At 39.5% G+C, this 11,382-nt stretch overlaps 1 protein-coding gene and 1 pseudogene across 1 annotated transcript; both read left to right on the top strand.

Moving 5' to 3' along the window:
* Window positions 1–957: 957 nt before the first annotated feature.
* Window positions 958–3,195, top strand: LOC149114354 (kelch-like protein 11). The gene has a single exon (XM_089286815.1). It carries the CDS (start codon window positions 1,071–1,073, stop codon window positions 2,784–2,786), a length of 1,716 nt encoding a protein of 571 aa, XP_089142941.1. The 5' UTR covers window positions 958–1,070; the 3' UTR covers window positions 2,787–3,195.
* Window positions 3,196–8,000: 4,805 nt separating this feature from the next.
* Window positions 8,001–9,844, top strand: LOC149114353 (kelch-like protein 11; annotated as a pseudogene).
* Window positions 9,845–11,382: the final 1,538 nt, after the last annotated feature.

Raw genomic sequence — 11,382 nt, 5'->3', positions numbered from 1 at the left:
ATACTTGATTGCCCGAAAACTGAGGAGATATTGAAAATCACAAAATTGATGAGCTGTATGAACTCTAGAATCATGATTCAAGACGTGACATTTTCTAAGTGGCGTGCCTCATAGCCACTTTGATTCTGTTAGGAATTATATTAAATACATTTCACTCTTTGGATGGGAGATGATCCTCTCAATTACTTTATTACATGAAATTTTCGCGACACGTTAATTTCGCGAATTTCGCGATTTGAAAAAAATCGCGAAATTTAAGTGACGCGAAAATTAAATGTCGCGAAATTAACATGATGCGAAAATTAAGTGACTCACATTACGTCAATAATTAAAAAAGCGATTTATTACCATTACACACGTTTATAACAATCATATTGAACTATTCTGTGGTAATGTTCTGGTCCTCTTCATCACTACTGCTTTCCGTCTCCACTCCAGGTAGCACTTCTTTTGTACAATCCTCAAACTGTCCATTTACTGGCTCCTTGTAGTGCTGTTCCACTAGTTGCTTAAACCTTTCAATTGCCTTGTAGACACTGTGAGAACATCTTTCTTGTTACTGTTTACATAATCAGATGCGTTTCTGTTTATTTGGACGTTGTTGATTAAGTTGTTTGATCAAATTCAGGGACACCTTAAATAACATTGACAAAGAAATATAGTGTGTCTCACTCAAAAACGCGAAATTAAAGTGAGTCAAAATACAAAATTTTCGCGAAATCGCGAAATTAAGGTGTCGCGAAATATGCGAACCTCAAAATCGCGAAATTAACGTGTCGCGAAAATTTCAAGTAATAAGGTAAGAAAAATACTTAACTGCGTTTTGCTAGTCTGCGTTTTTGCAGGCTGCGCTCTATGAGTCTACAGTGTTTTGCAAGTCCACGTTTGACAAGTCCAGTCCAGTTCACTCTATCTATTTTTCCTCACTCGATGACGTCATGTCGCTCTTCTAGTGTCCTCTTCTAAACAGGTCCGCTTTCAATTGTATATTCGGTCGTGACTGATTTCGTAGAGCTATTTGAGGCTAAAGCAATCTGTAATTTACAAAAATAAGTCTTATTGTGTGGAATATGGAAGATCTGCCACCAATCTCTGATGCGGAGCAAGCTGCTTTCTGTGTAGAATTGGCGAAGCGGCTTAACATGTTGCGAAGACAAGATCATTTATGCGACGTAACTTTGATGACGAAAGATGACAAAGAATTCAAAGCTCATAGAAATGTGCTTTCTGCAGCAAGCCCGTTCTTCTCCAAGCTTCTTCAGAGCGACATGAAAGAGAATCGAGAAGGGATTGTTCGGTTTGAAGAGATTTCGGGTGCTATAATGGAAGATGTTTTGGAGTTCATCTACACAGGAAATGTCGAGGTAACTGAAGAGAATTATTGCGAAGATCTTATAGCTGCAGCGAACTATCTTCTCATTCCGGGGTTGAAAACAGTTTCCGGGCGAGTTTTAGAACGACAAATGTCTGAATCCAATTGCATTTCAACATTTTATTTCGCTGAGAAATATCAATGCGACGAACTGATCACCAACACCAGAAAGTTCATCCACGCGAACTTTGCATCTGTGGCAGAAATGGATGAATTTTTAAACTTGGAGGCTACAGAAGTGGAGAGGTGGATATCAAGTGACGAAATTTCTGTTGCAGTTGAAGCAGATGTGTTTAAGATCGTATTAAAGTGGATCGAACAAGACAAAAGCGAGCGAAAAGCATCGTTTGAAGAATTGTTTCGTCACGTTCGACTAGCTTTCCTATCGCGTGACTTTTTATTTGATGTCATGACAAACGAGCTCGTAGAAGAGAATGGTGATTGTTTCAAGCTGATCTCCAAAGCTGTAAAGCTGTCTGGTCTTACAAGTAAAGAAAATTTTCCGCAGTCGCCGAGAAAAGGACTTGAAACCCGTGCCATTGTTGCCTGTGGAGGGAAATACACTTTGTGTTATCTCCCAGAGAAAGACGAGTGGAAGCGTTTAGCTGACGGGCTGACAGAGATAGACGACCACACTCAAATGATAAACCACCGTGATCAGTTGTACGCCTTTCCATTTGATGGCGAAGCAGAGAGGTATGATCCCGTGTTTGATTGTTGGTCTACTATGGATCATTTGGAGTGGCCCATGGAAGATACTGCTAAGGTGACTGTCATCAGAGGCGAATTCTATTCTATAGAGTCCGATACATCATCCAGAAAATCCACCATCAAAAGATTCAATGTTGAGCGGTGTTTATGGCAGACGGTTTTGTCATCTCACGAGGGCTGCAGGGACCATTCTTGTGTTGTTGCCGCTGGTAATCATCTGTATGTTTGTGGCGGGATGCCAGAGGATGACTTTGTTACGAAAGCTGAGAGATTTGACACTGTAGAAAACAAATGGGAGGAAATCGCAAACATGCGACAAAAGAGAGGGTGGGCTTTTGGTGTGGCAACTGAAGGGAAGATTTTTATAGCCGGAGGTAGGGAAAATTTGGAATTGTATTTGGAAACATGTGAGATGTTTAACATTTCGACAAACGAATGGCAGTTAATTGGAAGTTTGAAAGTTCCTCGCGAAGATGGCAGTATGGTTTGTCTGAAGGGAACACTCTATGTACTGGGTGGCACAAATATCTATGGGCGAAGTGACTTGAATGTTGAATGCTATGACCCTACAGAGGACAAGTGGATCGAGAAGACTACCATACCAGTGAAAATGATCTGTAAAGACAATAATGATACATTCACGGGCTGTGTTCTGAAACTCTCGAAAGGAGTACTAGACAAACTTAATGTTATTAAGGAATAGTCAAGAAGGAAAAAACGAGATCGGGTCGTCGGGAAGAGAAACGAAATCCATTATCCTTTACGTCTGCTCATATTCGCGAGGCAAAACGTTCTCCTCTACCGGCGTAGACGTTTTCTCAGTTGATTTCATTAGCACTCCATGCCCGAGTCTCCTCTTGTGCTCTGTCAAACATGTACGGAAATCGCACGGTTAATAATTGTTTTGTTAAGTTATCCATAGGGAACATTGAAGCGATTAATGGTCGAAATGTAAACTGTTTGAAGCTAAAACGTTAGGTGTATCCCAATTAGTTTACGCAACACCTTGACTTTCGGTTCCAAATGCAGTTATCAAAATTGTTTCAAACACAATTCTTCTCTTTCCTGTGGAAAAAAACAAAACAGATAAAATAAAGAGAGTGGTTATATATCAGCCTCTGGCGGAAGGGGGACTAAATTTTATTAATTTTGCCACAATGGTGAAATCCTCACGCTTAGCATGGATAAGTAGGTTACTAGGAGATACCCATGACTCATGGAAAGTAATCCCGAATTGCTATTTTTCAGACTACGGCGTCCTCCAGTTTTTTCTCAAATGCAACCGATAATACTGTATCCATAAACAAATGTTCACCTAATTCCCATCGAGAACTGCTACAATATTTCCAAGAATTTAAAAACAAAGACCAATGTATTTCCCTACGGCGAATCCTTAGGCTCAGTTCAGACGTCGTGCTTCTGCCGTGCCGAACTAAATTGCAATTAGGTTCCACTGTAGCACAGTAGGAAAACAACTCTGATTCAGACGTCGTGCCAGAGTCGAACTAAATTCAGGATATACTGATGCCTCGTAACAATTGTCGTACTAATTCCCCGTGGAAACGCAATCTCGCCAAAAACATTAATATAATTTATGATTTTTGTTTAGCGCGGCAGAAGCACGACGTTTGAATCACTGCCGTGCCAGAGTCGTGTAGCACGGCAGAGCTTGTCGAACTTAATTACTTGCTGAACTTAATTAAAAAGTTTGATTCAGACGCCGTGCTTCTGCCGTGCTTTTGTCGAACTTAATTCCTGAATTTAGTTCGGCACAGCAGAAGCACGACGTTTGAACTGGGCCTTACTGTGGAACAATAAGGCTATAACCATTGAAAATTATTCCGTCTTTTGGAGATCCTGGTTTAAACGGAAAATTCTTTATGTACAAGATGTCCTAAATGCGGAAGGGAATTTTTTAACAATTGAAGAATTCCAAAACAAGTTTAAAATCAAAACAAAATTTTCTTCACTACGTTTAGTACAATTGCTGCTATTCCATCGGACTTAAAAAAGAAAGCTGCCACAATTGAAGTACCCGCGCAAGAATTGTTAAACACAGCTAAACTGTCTTCTTTGGTGACTGCTACCCTAGATTTAGCTTAAATGCGCTGCAAAGACTACTATAAAATTCTCACTGGGAACTGTATCACCGAGCCTACTGGTATTAAAACCAGGAAAAACAATTTCCCTGATTATTTCAGAGATTGGGAAAAAATATTCGTTTATATATAAATCCACAAAGGATAATAAATTGAGACAATTCTAGTCCAGGATTCTGCACAGAATAATAATGACCAAAAAGGAGCTCTTCAAATTCAGACTAGTTGAGAATGAAGCGTATACTCTTTGTCTCCGACCAGACTCTATAGAACATACATTTCTGGACTGTACCGTGACAACATCCTTTTACTCAAAAGCCATATCATGGTTCAACGATGAAAATGACAGCGATATTACACTTTCAAATAAACAAGTAACCTTTAAGGACATCCCCCGTGTAACTCATCTAACGGACTACCCAAGACACAGACTACACCTTTTCGTCATTATTCTAACACAATACATTTACGCCTGTAAATGTTTGGACAAGAAACCAAACATGCAGGAATTTCAAAGAAAAGCTATATTACAATGGCAAATAGAGAAATGCGCTCTTCCCTAAGTCACAGATTTTCTTGCGAAGCTCTAATCTGACTTAACTAGCCAATGGACAGACACATTAAATCAAAAGCCCAAAATCTTATCTTTTTTCTACCAGCACTGTCTCTAAATCTACTTTGTAGTGTTAGTAGAAAGTAACTAAGGTGTGGTTTTGTAAAGCAGTACTTCAAGTAATTTTAAGTAGGCAGGTAAGCTCAATTAGTGAATTGTCAGCTTTGTATTGTAATGCAAGTGATGTTTTGTTTAACAATGTAATGTAAGTAATGCTGTAAGTGACTATTAGTAAGTGACCGTTAGCAATGTAATTGTAAGTAACGCTCTAAGTGATTGTTAGTAAGTGACCGTTACCAGTGTAATTGTAAGTAACGCTCTAAGTGATTGTTAGTAAGTGACCGTTACCAATGTAATTGTAAGTAACGCTCTAAGTGATTGTTAGTAAGTGACCGTTACCAATGTAATTGTAAGTAACGCTGTAAGTGACTATTAGTAAGTGACGGTTAGTATAAGTAAAAATAAGTATTAGAGATTACTAGTGATTAATCCAATAACTACAGTAATATAATAAGTAGAGCCGAGATGTTGAGTAATGTAAGTAGAGTAATGTATTGTAAGTTTAGTACTGTACGACTGTTTCTTTAAATAAAATAATAATAGTAATAATAATAATAACAATAGTGATAATGATAATGACAATGACAATGATAATGATAATGATAATGATAATGATAATGATAATGATAATAATAAAAATTGTTTGACGAATTACTTAATGATATAAGATTGCGATTGACGAAAACCCAGAGCGACAAACCAATTTAGGTTACAGTATACCTTCGGGTCGGCAATTTTCTTCAAATTTGGATTTTTGGGTCAAAATAGTGGTCGAAGAATAATCTCTAATTTCTGAAAAAAAATTTGAAAAAGGCTAAATATTGGCGGAGAAATGGCGGTTTTACGTTTTCACCGGAAGTAAAAGTTTACCTCTTGATTGACAGCCCTATAGCGCGTATGCAATCAACCGAGACGATTTTCGCGGGAATTACCTATATGGATGTCACGAATTGACTACTCAGTTGATCAGCATTGTTGTTCTGACTACCCAGCATCTTTGGTATTAGGCGTGTCTCTATTAAGTTATAAGTAAACATAGACCACGTTTAAACCATGGACTAGTTCGAAAAAGCGAAAACAGCGAAGAACGAATGAAAATACATCAATGAGTGAAGAAGCGAAAGTTCGCCACGCGGATGAAGCTATAGTTATCGTATAAGGCGGGCAAATATTCGTGGTAAGAGAAAAGAAAGGTTCTGTAAAAATTTCGGAACTTGACAGCAATAACAGGGATGGTGACAGAGACTCTTCTGATGAGTCCGATATCGACGAATCGTCGGACTCATTGAGACCATTTGAAATATTATCCATGCACAGCTGCCCACACACAGTTGCTCTCCGCGCTTTCTTTTGTTTGTTTCCTTCGCTCAGCCACTCTAGCGTTCGTATCCTTTTTAGTCTTCTCCATTTTGCCAGACCAGCTTCAAGAAAAACCGAGCTACAGAAAAATTATCTCTCTACCTTCGGTTCCTTGAGCGCATTGCGGAACACAAGAGTTTTTTAGAGATTCGCGCGTAAATTTCACCAGGAGGTTAACGGTAGTAAACTTTCCCTGCACTGATTGGCTTAGTTATCTGAGAACCCAGGTGAAGGTGTTTGTGGGCGGAGTTTGTTTACGCAGCATAAAATGTTTCTTAGCGCTGTTTTCTCGAATAAATTTTTTCACTTGAAGCAGACACTTTAAAGAGTTATAACTCAAAGGGAATTTGTTCAATTGCTCTTAAATTTGGACAGTGGCTAGTTTAACATATAAACTACAAAAGCGTGTCTGGGAATTGTTAATTTCGAAATACTTTTTCTTCGAGAGCGATTTTTGTACGATCACTCCACATTTTTTTAATCCTATTTCGAAAATGTTCTGTAACTTTTTACTGCAATTGAATATGCCAAAACGCAGACACGTTTTTTAAGCGCTTTGGGCCCTGAAACCGAGGAAAAAATTAAATTGGCGAAAAACGAAATTCGCTTTGACTTGTAGCTTTCGAAAGGTGATTCGGGCGCTCGCATTTAGTGGTCGTGAAAAATTCGACAATTCATTTTCTTTCAAAATTCTTGGTATAGTTTGATAGCCAGCCCCATAAGCTTTAATTTGATATAGGGTTTTAGGTATCTACAGCTTAAACTGCACGCGCTACATCGCTTGCGCGCGAGACACCCCTGAAGGTATACTGTAACCTTAAGAGTGATCTGTTACGTGTTACATTAAGTGTAATTTTTGCTTCGCTGATCGACAGTGTGATGATCAGAATGAACAAGTCTGGCAAAAATGTAATAACAGTAGTAATACCAAATTACTAATTGTAATGAAAAAAGTTTTCTTTATGGAGGAAACACGTGTTAAGGTGGTAAGCCATGTTTTCTTTTTTTTTTTTTTATCTCGGCCGGGAGTCTGAAAAACACAAGAGGAAGCAGCGGGAAATTGTTCTGAATGTACGGAAGACATGGAATGGGGAATACTTTACTAACAAAGTAGTTTGGTTTACTTAACGAGCACTGTACAGTCTGCAAGATTATGAATCAAAAAAGACGAGATGACATGAAAGGATCTAATGTTACCAGTGGCTCTTAGTATTTCGGTATATGTTTCTGCTTTTGTTACATTTGATTATCATTTTAGTGCTTTTTGTAAGCCTTCGATTTTCACTAGTCCTCGTTTTACAACTCCTTGTTTATATGGTCTGCGTTTTCAAGTCCTCGTTTAACAAGTTCGCAAGTTATACTAATTCAAGTTTTACAATTCCTCGTTTCTTTTTGCAAGTCTGCCGTTTTACTAGTCTTCGTATTACAAGTCCTGGTTTTACAAGTTCTCGTTTTACTAGTCTTCGTTTTTCAAGTCTCCGTTTTACAGGTCTTCGTTTTACAAGTGCGCGATTTTTACTAGCCCTCGTCTTGTAAGTCCGTGTTTTTCAAGCTCAGTCCATTTTAGTCCAGTCCAGTCCAATCTCTCCAGTCGTCGCACAATGACGTCATTTCGCTCACAGTGTCCCCATATTCTTCCCTAAAAAAAGAGAGTTTCGTTTTCGACTTCATGTTCTAGCCTTCAGTCTTGACCGGTCGTGATTTCTTAAAGCTATTTGAGGACATCTAAACGGTTCTAAAGAAATCTGTATATATTCCACAGAAATAAGTTTCTCTTCTGGAATAGATGGAAGATCTGCAACCAATCTCTGATGCGGAACAAGCTGCATTCTGTGTGGAATTAGTGAAGCGGCTTAACATGCTGCGAAGACAAGATCATTTATGCGACGTAACTTTGGTGACGAAAGATGACAAAGAATTCAAAGCTCATAGAAATGTGCTTTCTGCAGCAAGCCCGTTCTTCTCTAAGCTTCTTCAGAGCGACATGAAAGAGAATCGAGAGGGGATTGTTCGGTTTGAAGAGATCTCGGGTGCTGTAATGGAAGATGTTTTGGAGTTCATCTACACAGGAAGTCTCGAGGTAACTGAAGAGAATTATTGCGAAGATCTTATCGCTGCAGCGAACTATCTTCTCATTCCAGGTTTGAAAACAGTCTCCAGGCGATTTCTAGAACGACAGATGTCTGAATCAAACTGCATTTCAACTTTTTATTTCGCTGAGAAATACCAGTGCGACGAACTGATCACTAACAGCATACAGTTCATCCACGCGAACTTTGCATCTGTGTCAGAAATGGATGAATTCTTAAACTTGACAGTTAAAGAAGTCGAGAGGTAGATTTCAAGTGACGAAATTTCAGTTGCTGTTGAAGCAGATGTGTTGAAGATCGTATTAAAGTGGATCGAACAAAACAAAAGCGAGCGAAAAGCATCGTTTGAACAATTGCTTCGTCACGTGCGACTAGCTTTCCTATCGCGTGACTTTTTAATCGATGTCGTGACAAACGAACTTGTGCGAGAGAATTCTGATTGTTTAAAGTTAATTGCAGATGCGGTAAAGCTGACTAGGTTTACATGTGAAGGAGATCTGCCACAGTCCCCGAGAAAAGGGCTTGAAACCCGCGCCATTGCTGCTTGTGGAGGGAAATACACTTTGTGTTATCTCCCAGAGAAAGACGAGTGGAAGCGTTTAGCAGACGGGCTGACAGAGAGAAGACATCTAACTGATATGATAAGCTTTCGCGATCAGTTGTACGTCTTTCCTTCATTTAGTAAGGCAGAGAGGTATGATCCTACTTTTAACGGCTGGTCTAGTTTAGACTTGTCCACTGCACGGTCTGCTAAGGTGACTGTCGTTAGAGGCGAAATATACGCGATAGAGGTCAACACATCAACTAAAAAATCCGCAGTCAAAAGATACGATGTTGAGCGGTTTTCATGGCAGACGCTTTTGTCATCTCATGAGGGCTGCAGGGAAGATTCTTGTGTCGTTGCTGCTGGCAATCATCTGTATGTTTGTGGCGGGATAACAGAGGATGGCTTCTTTGCTAAAGCTGAGAGATTCGACGCTGTAGAAAACAAATGGGAGGAAATTGCGACAAAAGAGAGGGTACGCTTTTGGTGTGGCAACTGAAGGGAAGATCTTTGTAGCCGGAGGGAGGGAGAATTGGAGATCGCATCTCAAAACGTGTGAGATGTTTAATATTTCGACAAACGAATGGCAGTTAATTGGAAGTTTGAAAGTTCCACGCGCATATGGCAGTATGGTGTGTCTGAAGGGAACACTCTATGTGCTGGGTGGCACATCTAGCTATGGGGGAAGTGGCTTGATTGTTCAATGTTATGACACTTCAGAGGGCAAGTGGATCGACAAGACAACCATACCAGTGAAAATGATCTCCGAAGACAATAAAGATACATTCACCGGCTGTGTACTGAAACTCTCCAAGGGAGTACTAGACAAACTTGACGTTGTCAAGAAATAATTTTGCAAATGTTTAGTACTGTTGTAATTGAAATGACTCTTCCTTTCGAACTAACTGGACTTCGAAAATAGTAGCTAGCTCTTGACTTTCAGATTTTGTGGAAAACGAGACGATGCCTGGGAAAAGTGGAAAAAAAAAACACAAACAAACAAACAAACAAAAACAAGAGCGGGTTTTGAAGGAGAGAATGAGATCCACTGTTTTTAATGTTTTGCCGTTTATGCGAGGGAAGGTTTCCTCCATTGGCCTAAGCGTTTTCTTGGTTGTTATTCATCAACACTGATGGACAATTGACCTTTTCGAGATCAGTTGTGGTCTAGACTGTAGTGCAAGCGTTTTCCGTGTGTTCACGGACTATAGCGGTATTAGTTCGCGATCGAGTAGATTCGCCGCAAGCTAATTTTATTATTTTTATCATTTTACTTGTAACTTATGTCAACCGAGCAGGTGAAACAGATGGGATACCTTTGCCAGTGTTAATTGCCATTTAGTTTAGTTTTGAATACTTCCCTGTATTGAAGCTGTATTGATTTAATATGAATAACGCCCGCCAAGATACGCCTGCATTGCAGGCTAGCTGTGGTCTGGAATCCAGATCTTCACCGCGTCAGAATGAGATCTGGGTACGACATTAGATCATTTGTAAGTGATATCTACAGTGGAACAGCTCAGTTTCATTTCAATTCTCCCATTTCCCACGACTGACGTTCAGTGGAACTTATGAACATATTTACATAGTTTTCTGTATGTTTAGATGTAATCAACGCTCACGTAACAAAAATGGGAAGTGAAGGGAAGTGAAAAACGTTTTTTCAAATCAAGAGTGCTTGCTCGAAACATTACTTTCCATGATGCCCAGAGCCTTCGCTTTTACGGTCAGCGTCATGGGACGAGCGAGGGGATTGGTTGTTTGAACAAAAAAAAAATTGAGTTATATATGTTATTGGCCGGCTTGGGGGTCCGTATAGGGAAAAACTGTGACCGAGGTCTTGAAAATGCTTTTCAAGCCCAAAAATTGTGACCTTGGGCTTTTCAAGCGCAAGGTCACAGTTTTTCCCTATACGGACCGACCCTAAGCCGGACAATAACATGTTTATCTTTGCTTTTGCGGTAAATTGGCTTAAAAGTGGGTTTGTTTACGCAACTTCGTCATTGAATTGCCTTACGCGCCGTTTACAAACCATTCGTAAAAAATCTAACGGGCGAACGAGCGAGTAACTCAGATACTAGACAAAGAAAGATGTATTAAAGAATAGATTTATTTCGAACTACTATATGTTAGTTCCATTTAGTTCACCAGCTAGGTTCTCCGAAAGTGTTTTTCCGGTGTGGAATTTCTTGCGAATCACTCGAAATCAGAGTTTTCTACCGTAAATTGAGTAGCAGATAGCGGGGAAATTCGTTAAGTGTATTCCACAGAAATTCTCTCAAATACAGTAACGATCAGAGACTGAACTCCACTGAAATTGACTCATTTTTTACTTAAAATTGTATATTGGCCGGCTGGGGGGTCCGTATAGGGAAAAACTAAACCCTAAAAATCTAACGAGCGAACGAGCGAGTAACTCAGATACTAGACAAAGAAAGATGTATTAAAGAAGAGATTTATTTCGAACTACTAAATTTCGAGGCTTCCCGGAAACTCCCCAGAGGCGTCCTGGAGACTTCCCGGTCTTCCATATA

Source organism: Orbicella faveolata, unplaced genomic scaffold, assembly GCF_042242905.1.
Source record: "Orbicella faveolata isolate gen_17 unplaced genomic scaffold, um_ofav_v1 contig_14, whole genome shotgun sequence".
Taxonomy (NCBI): Eukaryota; Metazoa; Cnidaria; class Anthozoa; order Scleractinia; family Merulinidae; genus Orbicella; species Orbicella faveolata.
This window is presented reverse-complemented; position numbering and strand designations above follow the sequence as displayed.